General features: G+C 43.7%; 1 protein-coding gene across 5 annotated transcripts in view; it reads left to right on the top strand.

The window, feature by feature from the left end:
* elmod3 (ELMO/CED-12 domain containing 3) overlaps positions 1–17,473 on the top strand; it is a 40,824-nt gene extending 23,351 nt beyond the window's left edge. For all 5 annotated transcript variants that reach the window (XM_060856498.1, XM_060856496.1, XM_060856497.1 and 2 more), the window contains 7 exons: positions 6,345–6,433; positions 9,849–9,972; positions 10,837–10,959; positions 12,077–12,207; positions 12,545–12,621; positions 13,622–13,749; positions 16,419–17,473. In XM_060856498.1, the coding sequence (XP_060712481.1) occupies positions 6,345–6,433; positions 9,849–9,972; positions 10,837–10,959; positions 12,077–12,207; positions 12,545–12,621; positions 13,622–13,749; positions 16,419–16,654 (908 nt within the window). In that variant the 3' untranslated portion in view covers positions 16,655–17,473. The remainder of the gene's footprint in view (positions 1–6,344; positions 6,434–9,848; positions 9,973–10,836; positions 10,960–12,076; positions 12,208–12,544; positions 12,622–13,621; positions 13,750–16,418) is intronic.
* Positions 17,474–17,831: the final 358 nt, after the last annotated feature.

The raw sequence follows: 17,831 nt of genomic DNA, 5'->3' as shown, positions 1-17,831 counted from the left end.
TGGAAATTTTCTCTTTCAGAAGGTTGTGCTTTATTGTTTTGTTTTCATTTCAAAAACATACTTTATTCAGAAAACATCTTCATAAACATACACAGTCACGAGAGCAGTTCAAGTCTGTACAGCCTTAATAAACGGAAAATAAACAAACCAAAGGCATATCTTATTCATACAAGACTGTATTTAAATATATATAAGGCACCGGGGGCATCTGATAACTGAATGGACTCCCATTTAACTTCAGCAGAAGGAGCTTAGGTGGTCATCTTTCCCTCTGAGCCTTGACAACAGCTGCCCGCTGAGTGCATCCCTCCGCACACAATCCTTGGAATGTGCCAGTCGGCAACACTGAGTCAAGGTCAGCTCCTTGTTCTGGAAGACCAACAAGTATTGGGCAAACCACAGACCATCTTTCACTGAGTTGATGGTCCTCCACCACAGTTGATGTTTGACTCAGTGGGCATCGTGGGGGACAGTCCAAAGAGCACAGAGTCCTGTGTCACGGAGCTGTTCGTGATGATGACATAAAGCACAGCATCTCTCTTTAGACTTGCTTTGCAAAGGCAAATTCCAGAAGTACATGTGTGACAGTCCTTTACCGTCCAACCCCAACATCCCGCTTTGAGGGCAGCGTGCAGCATCCATGAAAGATCTCACTAACAGCCAAGTGATAGCTTAGTGCTTGTTGGAAGTTCTGGTGATGACTTCAGCAGTTTGCTCTGGGGATAACCTGACAGAATCCATCCTCTTCTTTTCCAGCAGGGTCTCGAGGACACTATGTGCTAATCAATTTGTGATAGACTTGTGGTTAAAGATGTTTCTCTTTGCAAATTACTCCATGAAAGACAAATGTTATGGAACAGTCCATCTACTTGGAGTATTCTGTGGTGCCGAGGCCAGTCTCAATCTTTGCAACACTGAGGACAGGTAGAACCTCAGTACATAGTTACACTTGGTGCAAAACCTGATGCAGCCACACGCAAAGGTGGCCATCACAATGAGTGTGGCGTTTGATATGTTTTTTCCTCCTCCCAACCAGAGCTTTGTACATGGTGTCCCTGCGGGCACAGTCCATCTGAAACCTCCAGTTGAATTGGGAGATTGCTTTGGTAACTGTAGCGGCACAGGTTTGGGGAATGAGCCAGACCAGCACCAAGTGCAACACTAGAGAGTAGATCACACTTGATATCCAGGTTTTTACTTGCAGTAGAAATTGAGTGATGCTGCTGTCTGTAGACTTTGTGTCAAACATTCTGACATAAAAAGATTTGCTGATCCTCAGAATGCCTGACTCATCATTTTCCTTCAGGTTACTGAGCACAGAACTCTGCTTGTGCACCTTCTGGTAGAAGAAATATGAGCACATTTCAGCTAGCTCCATGGTGTAGACCCTGGACCGGAGGATTATCTTGAATGCCTCCGAGACCAAGAGTATGGCTTGCTGGCTCTTCACCTCCTGGAGATCCTCCGTGACATCAACCCACATCGTCTGCAATAGGGTTAGGTTCTGAATGCTTTTCTGGAGTTTGGACAGTTATCCCCATCTTTCTTTCTCACTTTCTGAACATGTTTGAGGATAAAGAGCCTCTTGATGTTCCCCTTGACTGCTTCCCACCAGTTCCCTGGAGAGTCAAAGAGGGACTTCACAGTTCTCCAATCTGTGTAATCTCTTTTGAGCGCCTCGGTTTTTTCTGAGGCCATCAGTTTCATGTTCAGCTTCCATGTCCCTTGCTGGTGTGCTGGTTGTTGTCCTATAGGTAATAATTGGCCAGCAGGGGGTGTGTAAATGAATTATTATCTGGAGCGTTTCGCAATAAAACATCTGTTATGAGGAGGCATCTGTCGACCACCTCCTTACCCTCAGAGATGGTGAAATTGCCTCACCACAGCAGAATACTCAGATCACAGTAACAGCACTTGTTCCACCCTTGACCAAATTGAAGGCCTGTGTTCACAAGTTTGACCATTTCCTGTAGTTGCTAAGGTATGCTATCCCACACTCCTGCAGAGGCAGGAGGTCTGCTTAGTCATTGGCCAGGTAAACCGACATAGAAACACATCGCATAGTAGATTTATGTTAATGCTGGCAATTTTAAAACCCATTTTGGGAGTTTGTAAAATTATCTATCGACCTGATGTCTGTTCACTTGGGGAACAGTCTTGTCACTGGGGGAGCTCCTGCATCCACCTGTGGTGTGGGTGAACTGTTGGACACTCTTAAGTGCTGAGGGAACTGTCCTGTTCCACCCTGACGGCTTTGCTTGATCTGGTTCTGAAGCCATGAAGATCCAGTTCATTGTCCAATACAGGACCTGTTGTGCTGTGCTCCTCATCTGGAATGTTGCTGCTTCCAGCTGCTGGAGCTGTGGTGCGGTGGGTGCCCCTTGGTTCATGGCGGTTGGAGTTTGCTTTTCACTGGATTGCTTGCGACAGCCATCGCTTCTGTGTTGGGGGTGTTTCTGTCCTTTCCCCCCATGCTGCGGTGCCTCTTTTTTTTGTTGGTGGCCATCCCTCCTCAAGTCTTCATTATCAGAGGAGCTGCTGATGTGTCCATCATGCAGATGCCTTTTTCCATTTTGATGTGAGCCTGTGTGGGCCCAACGTGTTTTCCTTTTCCTGTTATTTGTCACTGGGATCCACTTCCCTACCACCTTCTGTATTGACTTCAGACCAACGCCACAGAGTCATGGAGATCTACGACACGGAAACAGACCCTTCTCGTCCAACTCATCCATGCCGACCAGATATCTCAATCCAATCTAGTTCCACCTGCCAGCACCTGGCCCATATCCCTACAAACCCTTCCTATTCATTGGCCATTCTGGATGCCTTTTAAATGTTGCAATTGTACCAGCCTTCACCACTTCCTCTGCCAGCTCATTCCATACACAAACCACCCTCTGTGTGAAAACGTTGCCCTTAGGTTTCTTTGATGTCTTTCCCCTCTCACCTTAAACCTGTGCCCTCTGGTTCTGGACTCCCCCACCCCAGGGAAGAGACTTAGTCTATTTATCCTATCCATGCCCCTCATGAATTTATAAATCTCTATAAGGTCGCCCCTCAACCTCTGACACTTCAGGGAAAACAGCCCCAGCCTATTCAACCTCTCCCTATAGCTCAAATCCTCCAACTCTGGCAACATCCTTGTAAATCTTTTCTGAATCCTGTCAAGTTTCACAACTTCTTTCTGATAGGAAGGAGACCAGAATTGCAAGCTATATTCCAGAAGTGGCCAAACTTTTATGTGTTTCAAGACAATGAACATTTTTCAAGAAGTCACTCTCTATTTCCCTACATTCTATATCTTCCATGTCCTTTTCTACAGTAAACACTAATGCAAAATACCTGTTTAGTACCTCTCCAATCTCCTGTGGCTCCACAAAAATGCTACCTTGCTAATCTTTGAGGGGCCTCATTCTTTCCCTAGTTAGCCTTTTCTCCTTAATGTATTTTAAAAACCCTTTGGATTCTCCTTAACTTTGTTTGCCAAAGCTATCTCATGTCCCCTTTTTGCCCTCCAGATTTTCCTCTTAAGTATACTCCTACTGCCTTTATACTCTTCTCAGGATTCATTCGATCTATCTTATCTATTCCTGACATATGCTTCCTTTTCTTTCTTAACCAAAACCTCAATTTCTTTCGTCATCCAGCATTCCCTACACATTCCAGCCTTTCCTTTCACCCTACCAGGAATATACTGTCTCTGGAGGTAGATCGATTTTTTTGTCTCTCAATCAAGGCAGTGAAGGGATTTAGCTCTTGAGAGGGTAAGAAGAGTGAGGCCCTGGTTGGTAATGATTCTATTAAGTGTTGTGCCGGCTTGAGGGTTGTATGTTCTACTCCTGCATTTTCATATGTTTTTTGTTCCCTTGCTTTGAGATATAGAAGGGGAAAGTTGAAAGGGAAAGTTCAAAGTGTTAATTGAATGAGCAAAGCTCTGTACTCTTTTTCTCCTCTGGCTGAGTGATTTTCGTTGGTCTCAGACTTTCCTTTTGAGGAATGGAAAGTAAGGATTCCTCTTCATAGCAGGCTGTTTTAATGACGTTTAACATTCTGATTCCTCAATTGCTAACACAGCCAAAGTAAAATACCAGAGCAACATGTCATGCAGACTTGGAAACACACCTTGGCATGCTTGGCAGGATTCCCCACTTAAAATGACATCACCTCAGAAGAATGTCCCAGAACAGCTGGCATCAAGCCCCAATACCCTGGCTACATATTGCAGGATCCTGTCTAACTTCACCATCAGAAGTATGGCCTAAGAAATGCTTGAGTAGGTTACACAGGTTACTTTGTCATTTTGATGAAGTGTTTCATAGTTAACTGAACATGGTACAATCACAGTTGCTGTGCATAGATTTGAAAACTTTGGTTAATGTAAACTGAGTGGAGAGCCTGAAATTTTCTTTTGTTTGGGTAAAAGATTATCTGAAAATTAATATGGAGGTGCCAGTGTTGAATTGGGGTGAACAAAGTTAAAAGTCACACAACACCAGTTTATAGTTTAACAGGTTTATTTGGAAGCAGTAGCTTTCGGAGCGCTGCTCCTTCATCAGATAGCTGTGGAGCAGGATCATAAGACACAGAATTTATAGCAAAAGATTAGTGTCGTGTAACTTAAACAATATAGTTAACAAACCTAGATTGTTGTTAAGTCTTTCATCTTTGAGAATGGGTTGCAGGTTTCATTTCATTAATATGTAAATCTCAGAAGCTCTTTTAAGTCACATTCTCGATAACTTAAGGTTTTTCTTAAAAAAGGTGACATCTCAGCTCAGACAATGCATTAAAAGTGTGAGTCTGTCTGTGTCCCAATCTTGAGTCGGCCTGGTTCTATTTCCAAAGTAGGACTTTATAAAATATTACATAGATTGACTGCCTGCAGGTCGTGTGCTTTTTGAGCAAAGTAAAATGTGTCTGTAAATACAATTCTGCAAATGCAGATTCACTCCAGAGATTTATATGTGCATGTGCATGCATGAGAGAGAGAGAGTTTGTGCATGTGAGAGAGTGTGTGTTTGCGTGTGCATGCTTGGAAAATTGCGTGAGTGAGTATAAGCCTCTGTGTGTGTAGGGTGGTGTGGTGTATATGTGTGTTTGAGAGAGAGCATGTGTATGAGAGAGGGTCCGCGTGAGTATGTAAGAGTATGTGGGGTCACCCGTAGTGTGACATGAACCCAAGGTCCCGATTGAGGCCATCCTTATGGGTACCAAACCTGCCTATCAGCTTTTGCTTGGCTACTTTGCTTTATTGCGTATCCCGAAGTCCATGTACCATGTCGCAGGGCATATTCCTGCCAATGTACCATGTCTCGGAGCATCCTGAGGAATGGTACATTGGCAAGACCAAGCAGCCGCTATGACAACGGATAAATGGACACTGTGCAACAATTGCCCGACAAGGATGTTTCCTCCCAGTCGGGGAACACTTCAGCGGTCAGGGACATTCGGCCTCGGATCTTCGGGTGACCATCCTCCAAGGCAGACTTTGGGATACACAACAATGCAAAGTGGCTGAGCAGAGGCTGGTACACGTGAGGATGGCCTCAACCGGGTCCTTGGGTTCATGTCACACTACAGGTGACCCCACTACACGACAGTCTCTCTCTCTCTTTTTCAAACACACACACACGCACACACACACACACACACACACACACACACACACATCCTCTTTCACAGGCTTACACTATGTAACACTCATGCACACACTCTGCCAAGCATGCACTCACGCAAACACACACTCACACTCATGCACACAGTCATACTCCCTCTCTCTCTTTCTCTCTGTCTCATGTATGCACACACATGCAAGGGTGAATTTGCATTTGCAGAATTGTATTTACAGACACATGCTATTTTGCTCAAAAAACAGACAATCTGCAGCCAGTCAATCATGTAATATTTTATAAATTTCCACTTTGGAAACAAAACCAGTCTGACTCAAGATTGGAATACAGACAGACTCACACCTTTAATGCGTTGTCTGAGCTGAGATGTCACCTTTTTTAATAAAACCTTAAGTTATCCAGACAATGTCACTTAAAAGAAGTTCTGGGATTTTCAAATTAATGACCTGAAACCTGCAATCCATTCTAAAAGATGAAAGACTGAACAGCAATCTAGGTTTGTTCAATATATTGTTTCAGTTACACGATACTGTAATTTTTTTTAACTATAAATTCTGTGTCTAATGATCCTGCTTCACAGCTACTTGATGAAGGAGCAATGCTGCGAAAGCTCGTGCTTCCAAACAAACCTGTTAGATTACAATCTGATGTTGTGTGATTTTTAACTGAAAATTAATGGCAGTTTTTGTACTGAAATGCATTGTTCTTTTCCAGGTCCAAATGACTTTACTGGAAGCACCCCACTCATCTCCTTTAATGAAGCACTTCAGCATTTTCAAACGGCTGATCTTTGTGAGTACAGGGTAAGCACAATGTCAGACCAGAAAAGCAAGAGCAGAATGCTCAGCTTTTAATTTTGATGGGAGAAAGTGAGGACTGCAGATATTGGAGATCAGAGTCAAAAGTGTGGTGCTGGAAAAATGCAGCCAGTCAGGCAGCATCCGAGGAGCCGGAGAGTCAACATTTTGAGCATAAGCTCTTCATCAGGGATGTGGCGGGGGGGAGCCCAAGGGGGCTGAGAGATAAATGGGAGGGCAATGGGGCTTGGGGATGAAGGTAACTGGGAATGCGATAGAAAGATGAAGGATGGGGTTGGTGGTAATAGGTTGGAGTGGAGGGTGGAGCGGACAGATGGGAAGACAGATGGACAGGTAGGACAGCTGAAGAGGTCGGTACCGGGTTGGAGGGTTGTTTCTGGGATTAGGTGGGGAAAGGGGAGATCAGGCAACTGGTAAAAATGCCATTGATCATCTGTGGTTGGAGAGTCCCAAGGTGAGAGATGAAGTGTTCTTCCTCCAAGCTTTGGGTGGCTGGAATTTGGCGGTGGAGGAGGCCGAGGTCTTGCATGTCTTTGGCAGAGTAAGAGGGGCAGTTGAAGTGTTCAGCCACAGGGCGATGGGGTTGATTGGTGCGTGTGTCCCGGAGACGTTTTCAGAAATGTTCTGCAAGTTGGCATCCAGTCTCCCCATTGTCGAGGAGATCATATAATGAGCAATGGACACTGTAGGTGAGGTGTTTGGAGGTGCAGGAAAATTTCTGCCAGATGTGGAAGGATCCTTTGGGGCCTTGGATGGAGGTGAAGGGGAGATGTGGGTGCAGAATTTACACCTCTTGAGGCAGCAAGAGAACGTGCTGGCAGTGGAGGGTGGATTGGTGGGGGTTGGGGACCTAATGAGGACATCACTGAGGGAATGGTCTCTGCGGCATGCTGAATGGGAAGGGGAGATATATCTCTGGTCGTAGGGTCTGATGGTAGGTGGCGGAAATGGCGGAGGATGTTGCGTTGTATCTGGAGCTAGGTGGGATGGAAGGTGAGGACTGGGGGTTCCTCGGCCTCTGGTGCCTGATCTTCACCATGGACAACCAGTCCCTTCACACGTTCATTCATCATGACGAAGACCTCCAAACCCTCTGTTTCTTTCTCTCCCGCCGACCCAAGCAGTGCCCTTCCACCAACACACTCATTCGATTGGCTGAACTGGTCCTCACACTTAACAATTTCTCCATCGAATCCTTCGACCTACTTCAAACGAAAGAGCTAGCCATGGGCACCCACATGGCCCCCAGCTATGCCTGCCTCTTCGTTATGTATGTGAAACAGTCCACCTTCTGCAGCTATACCGGCACCATTCCCCACCTTTTCCTCCGCTACATTGATGACTTTTTTTACGCCACCTCGTGCTCCCACAAGGAGATTGAACAGTTCATCAACTTGACGAACGCCTTCCACCCTGACCTCAAGTTCACCTGGACCATCTTGGACACCTCCCTCCTTTTCCTGGACCTCTCCAACTCCGTTTCCAGCGATCGACTCAACACGGACATCTGCTTCAAATCTACTGACTCCCACAGTGATCTGGATTGCACCTCCTCCCACACTGCCTCCTGTAACCATGTTATCCCTTACTCCCAATTCCTCCGCCATTGCTCCCAGGAGGACCACTCGCACTCCAGAACATCCCTGATGGCCTCCTACTTCAAGGACTGCAATTTCTTCTCCTATGTGGTCAACAATGCCTTCCAGCGCAACAGCTCCACTTCCCACACATCCGCCCTGGAACTCCATCCCTCCAATCACAACAAGGACAGAACCCCCCCTAGTCCTCAACTTACACCCCACCAATCTCGGGATACAGTGCATCATCCTCCGCCATTTCCACCACTTACTGTCAAACTCCACCACCAGAGATATATTTCCCTCCCCACCCATTTCAGCATTCTGGAGAGACCAGTCACTCCACCTCTTCCTTATTAGGTCCACGCACACCAACAACCACCCTCCATTGCCGGCACCTCTCCTTGGCACCGCAAGAGGTGTAAAATCTGCAACCGCACCAGCCCCCTTGCCTCCATCCATTGCCCGAAAGGATCCTTCCACACATCCAGCAGAGATTATCCTGCACCTCCAAACACCTCATCTAATGTGTCAATTGCTCTTGGTGTGGTCTCCTTTACACTAGGGAGACAGGACACCAACATGCAGAATGTTTCAGAGAATATCTCTGGGACACACACAGCAATCAACCCCATCACGCTATGGCCGAACACTTCATCTGTCCTTCACAATCCGCCAAGGTCATGCAAATCCTGGAACGCCTCCACTGCCAAATTCTAGCCACCCCGATGCTTGGAGGAACAACACCTCATCTTCTGCCTTGGGACTCTCCAACCACACAGGATCAATGTCGATTTCACCAGTTTCCTGATCTGCCCTCCCCCCACCTTATTCCCAAATCCAGTCGCCCTCTTGAACTGTCCTACCTGTCAACCTTCCTTTCCACCAACTGCTCCATTTTCCTCTCCTACTAATCATCTTCACCCCCACCTTCATCGAACTATTGTACTCCCAGCTACCTTCACCCCTACGGCTACTAAAGAGCTAATGCTCGAAATGTTGACTCTCCTGCTGCTCCTCGGGTGCTGCCTGACCAGCGGCGCCTTTCCAGCACCAGCACGACTCTTTTTGACTTTTAGTTTTGATGGTTTGTTTCAGAAAATTACTTTTTGAAATGCCACTTCTTCATTTTCCCTCAAAACCAATGTTTGGTTTCATGTGATATCTTCTCAGACTGATTCCTCAGAGATTTTATTCCTTCTTTTTGGAAGAATCTTGAAAAATCTGACAGATTCAGAGATCTTTGCAGGATACATTTCACCTGTTAGGGAGTCCAGGTGTTCTGAGAGAGTGTTTGAGACTTGAGCTGTGTGAAAGCGCAAGGTCAGATGTGATAAATGTTTCATGGCAGCAGCATGTATGATGTAAAGGGCAGGGTATTCCAAACATAACAGGATCTGCAAGCTTGCTGAACACTATTCCAGATCTGATAGGGTCTAGTAATTTTTGAACATGGAACATGGAAAAGTACAGCACAGAACAGGCCCTTCAGCCCACGATGTTGCGCCAACCATTGATCCTCATGTAAGGTAAACCTAATGTATGAACCCTCAAATTTCTGTGACCATATGCATGTCTAGCAGTCTCTTAAATATCCCCAATGACCTTGCTTCCACAACTGCTGCTGGCAACTCATTCCATGCTCCCACAACTCTCTGCGTAAAGAACCCGCCTCTGACATCCCCTCTATACTTTCTGCCAAGCAGCTTAAAGCTGTGACCCCCTCGTGTTAACAATTTCTGCCCTGGGAAAAAGTCTCTGGCTATCAACTCTATCTATGCATCTTGTTATCTTGTACACCTCAAATTTCTTTCCATTTACAGAAGAACATCCAGACTACTGTGCGGAGGACAGGACTTTCTGCCATCACTCATTTTCTCTTTGGCCCTCCACGATTGCACAAGGAGTTGCAGGAGGAGCGGGACTTGGTCTTTGCGATTGGCCAGTGTGAGTGTGTCAAGCAGTGTATTGAATCTGAATTAAGACTGAATCTTGCGCTGGTGCACTGTATATTGAGATGATCCAGCATGCTTTGCACATTAGTCACGGCCTGACATTCAACATGGTACTCCTTATCATGTGTGGGTCGTGGCACTTACTTGTCAGGATCAGCCAATGCTCATTGGAGACTTCTCTCTCCTGTGTGCCATGAGGTTCTGTGTACAATGCCCAATCCAAAACGTAGTGAGAAAACTCACTACTGACCCTCCAACTCAACACTGCAGGAATGCTACATTGATGGAGGGTGGTCTTTAGCATGATATTCAGCACTGCCTGCGTAGACATAAAAGATCACATCACATTACCTTGAATGGCAGGAGAGTTATCACTGGTGTCATAGAAAACATTTATTCCTCAGTGAATATCATAAAAACAGATTGGCTATCACATTTGTTATATGACAACAGTGATCACACTTCAAAAAGTACTTAAATGATTGTAAGGTGCATTGTGATGTCCAGTAATCTTGAAACATACTACTTAAATGTAAGTCTTCATTTCTTCGAGTGAAGCTTGAGCTGTATGGTTATGTGCTATATGAATATGTTGGCGAACATTTTAATGATCTAACTGTATAGGTATCCAACACACGCTAAGCAGATATCACTGGGTTTTCAGGTTGAATTGACAAGATGATTGATAAGACTAGATATTTTAAGAATCTCAGACTCGAGTGAAATGAAAGCAAAGATGGAGCTTGAAAAAACATTGGTGAATATAATCACAGATAATCCAAATGTGTTTTATATGTTTTTAGGGGCAAGCTGATAACTAGGAATTAAATTGCAAAAGATGTGTTTCTTGGCACAGGCTCCTTGGACAATGATCAGGAAGTTCATATTCGGGTTTTGCAGACAATTTACAAGAAACTAACTGGGTCAAAGTTTGACTGTGCACGCTATGGATCACATTGGGAACTATTAGGGTTTCAAGGTAAGGATAAAGAAATTTTCTGATTGAATCTTTGTGTTATGGTAATGCCATGGCCTTTCAGGCTGGGGCTCAACAGGGATTTGCCAATGGCGGGACAATTGTTATTCCAGTATCGATGAAGGTTGCATGTGAGGCTCCTGTGGAATCCCTGTCATTACAGACTCTTCAGGAATTACTTTGGAAATTGAAGATTCTGTTGGGTAATCTCCCAATACCTGGACCCAAGTGAAAGCCTTCATTCAAATCAGAGAATCTAGAGGATTGTGATGAACTTAAGTAAATTGTTACTTTGGGAAAATGAACTGATCAAACACCTAATCAAACTCCTAAGTAACTGTTCAACTGATCCCCAACTTAATTCACACCCCAGCTATATCTTCTGACCTGTCACCCCCCGCCGCCCCTGTGCGAGCTGACACTGTCTTCCCTACTCTGGACCAGGTGTTTCCTTCCTGAATCTGGACCTGACACCTCTTTACCCCCAGCTCTTGACCTGACCTACAGGAGCTGCCTCCATTCCCTCCTGCAACGCTGGACCCAAGGCCCCTTCACCCTGGAGGTTGACACACCTCCCACACTCTTTGGACCTCCAATCGCTTTTTCTGGACATGCTATCCCTTTCCTCACTGCTGGGCCCTCACTCCATGTAGAACCACCTTTCCTGTACCTTCTGTGGACTTAATAATTCTTGGTCTTCCCAGCTCCTGGCCCTCCATGCCCTTGCTACATGACAAGAGAAGTGTTAGAATGGAATTGTGGCTCTGCGTTTCTGCTGGGTTCCTGATCGGAATCTGACAGGACACGTAATAAGAATTCATTTCAAAACCGTGTTTACAATGAGCTTGAACTGTGCAGCAACAAGCATGTTGGAACCAGTAACAAGAAGTATAATGTGTAACAGTTGTCTGACAGTGTAAGACTGAAATTTGATGTGTTGAACTGTTTCATGTGAAGGTGTGTTTGCCACATCCATAAAACTGTTGTCATCTCTTCACATTATGTCTGATAAATAAGAAAACTAAAGGACGTATTTACATAAGAAGTTGTGAACTAGAAGAGCAAACTAGTAAATAAGTTTGACTTCTGTTTCTGCATGTGAATTTTATATTTTTACTAGGTGCAGATCCAGGGACTGACCTACGTGGGACAGGATTCCTTGGTCTGATGCACACCTTGTACATGGTGATGGATTTGCAGACTTTACCTTTGGCTCGTGATATTTACAAATTGTCACAGCATCCGATACAAGTTAGTTAAATCTACCAGTTTTAATTTGGTTGAAAATTTATCAGAAAGAGCCTGTTTTGGAGAAGGCCACATAAATCTGTTCACTAATATTGAATTCTGCTGCGTACACAGATTAAGTTTATTAAAATTGCAGGTGCATTGGAGTTTTGAAATGATGTCTGAGGCTTTTTTTTCTTCTGAGAGGAAGCCTAATTGTAGAATATAAGTATCTATGATATTGTTCACATGTTAATGGACTGTTTCAATATTTTTAAATGACACACCATTTTAAGGTTCTGAGAGCGTAACATGAATTCTGCTGTTTGCTTTCACTTTGACCATATTTTCTTTGTTGCAGAATTTCCCTTTCTGTCTAATGTCCATTAACATCACCAGAATCACAATCCAAGCTTTGAGGGAAGAATGTTTATCCAAGTAGGTGACATAGAATAATCCCAGTTTGTTCCTATCAAATGAGAGGGCAATTAGAAATTAAACATTGAAACAAGAAAATTGTTGGAAGTGATACATCTCTTCTTCTTTCTTCCAAAAATTACCAATGCCACTAAACAGTTCTCATCCTTGTGGCTGACAATTGTGTCGTCATCTGTCTTAGTGAAATTTTACATATGACTATTTATTCATATGGGGACAATGAATTGTGCTTGAAGAATTCAGAAAACTACAGTGAAAATATTTCATCTACTCTCTGCATTCAGTCCACCCGTTAGCAATGTGGTTCAGCAGACAACTCCCAGAAATGCAATGGGGCAGTTGTCTCTGACCCATTAACATTAACAGGTGACAGAATATTTGGCTGCTGAAGTGGTCCCTGGAGAAGGAATTTGGTTTCAGAGCAGAGCTGGTGAGCCAGAAAACCAGGAGGTTTTCTTTGTGCCTACGCGTGTTTTAACTGGTCAGTCTTGCAGATATTTCCTCACCAACCTGTTCAAAGATAATATAACACACATCTGGAGCAGCTGGGACTTGAACTCACACCTAATGGCTGAAAGGTAGAGACACCACCACTACATTACAAAAGCACTTGATCATTCTTGCAACTCCCTCTGCCTACCAGTCTTACCTGTTCTCCCTTCATATCTAGGTGAAAGTGAGGACTGCAGGCACTGGAAATTAGAGTCAAGTGTTGCTGGAAAAGCGCAACAGGTCAGGCAGCATCCAAAGAGCAGGAAAATCAACATTTCGGGCAAGGCTTTTGCCTGAAACGTCGATTTTCCTGCTCCCCCTTTATATCTGCTCAGTCAGTGATTGAATAATTAACTCCATCCCCTTGCTTAACTACTTGCTATGTTAACAATGGGAACCAAGTTGTGATGGGAGAAAACTAAAGATTTGGAACTATTACCTTTAACGACCATTATTGTAATTCTTTTAAATTCTAGCTGAGTTTTAAGAGCTGTGTGTTTTGTGACAGAGAATGTAACCGAAGGCAGCAAGTGATTGGAGTCCTCAATGATTTCTATGTGGCTGCATTCCTGCATCTTTATCAGATATGGAAAACACAGCACAAAACCATCTCTGATTCAGGATTGGTTCTTAAAGGTGAGAAATTGAATGCAAGATATGTTTCTCTGAAATTCTTTTGACTTGTATTCAATAATGCGTTGTTAGTGGGTTGAGGGAATCCTTGGACTTGTTCATAAGGTTGCATGTTGAATGCCTAAAATATTGAAAGAAACACTTGAAAAGCTGCACCTAAATGTTTGACGAATTTCGAATGGGTCTCACAGCTGGTGGTCTAAATGACATTAAAAGCACAAAATGTAAAACAGATTTGTGAAAGCCTGCGATAGAGACATAAGGCTTCATACAAATTAGAAAAACATTGTTATCTGGTTTGCTCAGACAGTTGGCACTCAGATAGTCCTAGTCAAAATGCAACGAGACTTTCTTTTTGTTCATGGGATGGGGGTGCTGTCGACTGGGCCAGCATTTATGACTATCCTTTTCTGCTGTTTCAACTGGGTGGCTTGTGAGGACCGTTTCACATAGCAGTGCACTGTCAATGACATTATTGTGGATCTGGACTCAAACTCAGCAATGACGATGGATATCCTTCCCGATAAGACATTTGTGAATTTACAAGATTCAACAAACCATTTGGCAAGTTTTTAATTCCAAATTTCAGTGATAATGTCATAGAGAAGTATCAAAACAGATCCTTCGGTCATGCCGACCAGATATCCTAAAATAATATAGTCCCATGTGCCAGCATTTAGAGTCATTGAGATGTACAGCATGGAAACAGACCCTTCGGTTCAACCCATCCATGGCAACCAGATATCCCAACCCAATCTAGTCCCACTTGCCAGCACCCGGCCCATATCCCTCCAAACCCTTCCTATTCATATACCCATCCAAATGCCTTTTAAATGTTGCAATTGTACTAGCCTTCACCACTTCCTCTGTCAGATTATTCCATACCCGTACCACCCTCTGTGTGAAAAAGTTGCCAGTTAGATCTCTTTTATATCTTTCCCCTCTCACCCTAAACCTACATCCTTTATTTTGGACTCCACAACCCCAGGGAAAAGATCTTGTCTATTTACCCTATCCATGTCCCTCATGATTTTGTAAACCACTCATTCTTTGATGCTTCAGGGAAAATAGCCCCAATGTAGTTAGCCTTTCCCTGTCGCTCAAACCCTCCAACCCTGTCAACATCCTTGTAAATATTTTCTGAAGCCTTTCATGTTTCACAACGTCCTTCCACAGTATTGACACAGTATTTCAAAAGTGATCTAACCAATGTACTCTACAGCTGCAACATGACCTCTCAACTCTTATACTCAGTGTCCTGACCAATAAAGGCAAGCATGTCAAACACCTTCTTCACTATTGTGTCAACCTGTGACTCCACTTTGATGGAACGATAAACTTACACTCCAAAGTCTCTTTGTTCAGCAACACTCCCCAGGATCTCCCTACTAATTGTATAAGTTCTGCCTTGATTTGCTTTATTCAAAATGCAGCACCTCACATTTATCTAAGTTAAACTCCATCTGCCACTTCTCAGCCCTTTGGCCCATCTGATCAGGATCCTATTATACTCTGAGGTAACCTTCTTCGTTGTCCACTACACCTCCAAATTTGGCGTCACCTGCAGATTTGCTAACCATTCCTCCTATGTTCATATCCACATTAGTTATATTATTGATGATTGATTAAGGTTTCACCTTCTGCTATGGTGGGGTTCAAACCAGAACATTAGACTGGATTGTTGGATTTTGAGTTCAATTATAGTTTTTTTATTGCAAAAGATATACTTTATTCATTAAAAAAATCTTCATCTGCATTCACTGGGGGCAGTTCCATATAGTCTTTGCGTATCAAGTGAAACAAGCATTCCAATCTGACAAAAGCCAAAGGTATTTCTTACTTATGCAGGACACTGTTTACACACACTGAGGCAATGTGAAGGTCTGATAACTGAACAGGCACTCATTATCCTTCAGCAAAAAGACCTTATATGGTGGTCTTTCCCCACTGTGCTTCGGCAGCAGCTGCCCAAGCATTGGTGCCTCCCTCAGCATGTATTGGAATGTACCAGTCCATGACACTCATTTGAGTTCACCTCATTACAGTGGAAGATCAACATGTTTCGGACAGACCAAAGAGTATCTTTCACTGAGTTGATGATCCTCTAGGCTCAGTTGATGTTTGTCTCGATGTGCGTCCCAGGGGACAACCTATAGAGCAAAGAGTCCTATGTTACGGAGCAGCTCGGTACAAACCTTGACCAAAACCACTACATTTCTCTCCAGATCTTCTTTACAAAGGAGCATTCCAGAGGAATGAGTGGCACTCTCCTCACTAGTGCAACCACTTTGAGGGCAGTGTGTGGTGGTGCACAGAGACCCAAGTGTACATAAAGGATCTGATGGGGAGTGCCAGCTATATCTTGATGTTCATGGGAAAGTTCTGGCAATGTGGCATTCTGCCAAATAATTATGACTGTCTGCTCAGGGAACCATGTTACAGTATTCACCCACTCCTTTTGCTGTAGGGACTCGAGGCTGCGATGTGCTGACCACTGCCTGATGGTCTTGTGGTCAAAGATGTTTTTCTTTACAATCACAATACCACTACACCATTGCCTCCCTTGAAGTGGAACTGAAAATCGTAGATATCATCAACGCAATATGTCTGAAATTCCATTTCACCTTGTACTTCAAATGACTGGTTCAAAAATTTTTCCTATTTCCCTGCAGGAGTTGAAATGTTTGCCAAAAAAAACCCAAAACAGCTCCTGAAAAGGTTGGAAACCTACTTGATGGAACGTCAGAATGGAACAGTTTTGTCGGCAGACAAGGTGTCCTCAACTTCAAACCACACTCAGACTGGGATGAGATCAAAATCAGCATCTACCATAAACACCAAAGAAATGAATTTTCTGGGTGTGTGTGAGCTGGAGCCAGAACCTGAGGGGGAGGTGCGGCTAATCTAAATCTGTTGTGAGAAAGATAATCAACGTCACCTTGTAGCAGGGATGTGACACTTGATTGTTTCACCGTTATGGCATGCAGTACACAAAACTGGACATTATATGTTGCCGTAAACCCCACAGAACAAAAATAGAACTCTTGCTTTCCTGACTAACAGTGGCTTGCAAATGTGTAGGTGTTGTAGGCGTGTCATACTCGCTCAAAAGATATTCAGCACGACTTGAACTTGAGTGCTGTTTCCAGAAAATGCTAGAACACAGATGCTTTCTGCTTCCTTTTGAACACAATAGTGCCAGACTCTTGGCAGGAATGCAGCCCCTACTCAGGAGAGGAGAATGTCTTTGTTTCTTTCAATAGAGGTGCCGCCTGTGCTCGACATAGTTTGTACTGTACATTTAAAGTAATGCAAATTAGCTTTATTTCTGAGTTTGTGTTGTAAGTAACAAAGAGAGAGTTTAAAGATTTGATTCCACTCTTATGTTACTGATATTAAGGCGAGGCAGTTAAAGGACTTGGGCTGAATGAAGAAATGTTCCTTTCAGGATGGTTCTGTCTCTGCCTGACTTAAACTTAACCGTGAAAGCTGGTTGATTTATATATGAGATATATAAATTTATCAAAACATGATTTTTGTTAGCACTACATGATTTGACAGTACCTAATCCCATTCTCTGTCACCCTTCTGCACAACCAGTTTTGTTCATAAGCTATAGGCCATTTGAGCAAGCAAAAACCTGTTCCAACTTAGGAAAGTGTCAAAGTTCATAATAAACTACTGAATAAAAGCAAATTACTGCGGATGCTGGAATCTGAAACCAAAAGAGAAAATGCTGGAAAATCTCAGCAGGTCTGGCAGCATCTGTAAGGAGAGAAAAGAGCTGACATTTTGAGGTCAGTTGGACTCGAAACGTCAGTTCTTTTCTCTCCTTACAGATGCAGCCAGACCTGCTGAGATTTTCCAGCATTTTCTCTTTTGGTTTATAATAAAGTAAATATCCAATTATTAGTTGCTGGTGACAGGCTCATCACATTTAAATAAATAGTCCTTCATGTAGCCCAGTCTTTTAGCATTTGGTATCATTGTATTTTATCCCTTCATGTTCTTTTGAAAAGATGCTCCAAGGTATCCACCTGCCCAATTTGGCTTGTATTCATTTGTAACTACTGGTCTTATCAGGA

Source organism: Hemiscyllium ocellatum, chromosome 48 (genome assembly GCF_020745735.1).
Source record: "Hemiscyllium ocellatum isolate sHemOce1 chromosome 48, sHemOce1.pat.X.cur, whole genome shotgun sequence".
Taxonomy (NCBI): Eukaryota; Metazoa; Chordata; class Chondrichthyes; order Orectolobiformes; family Hemiscylliidae; genus Hemiscyllium; species Hemiscyllium ocellatum.
This window is presented reverse-complemented; position numbering and strand designations above follow the sequence as displayed.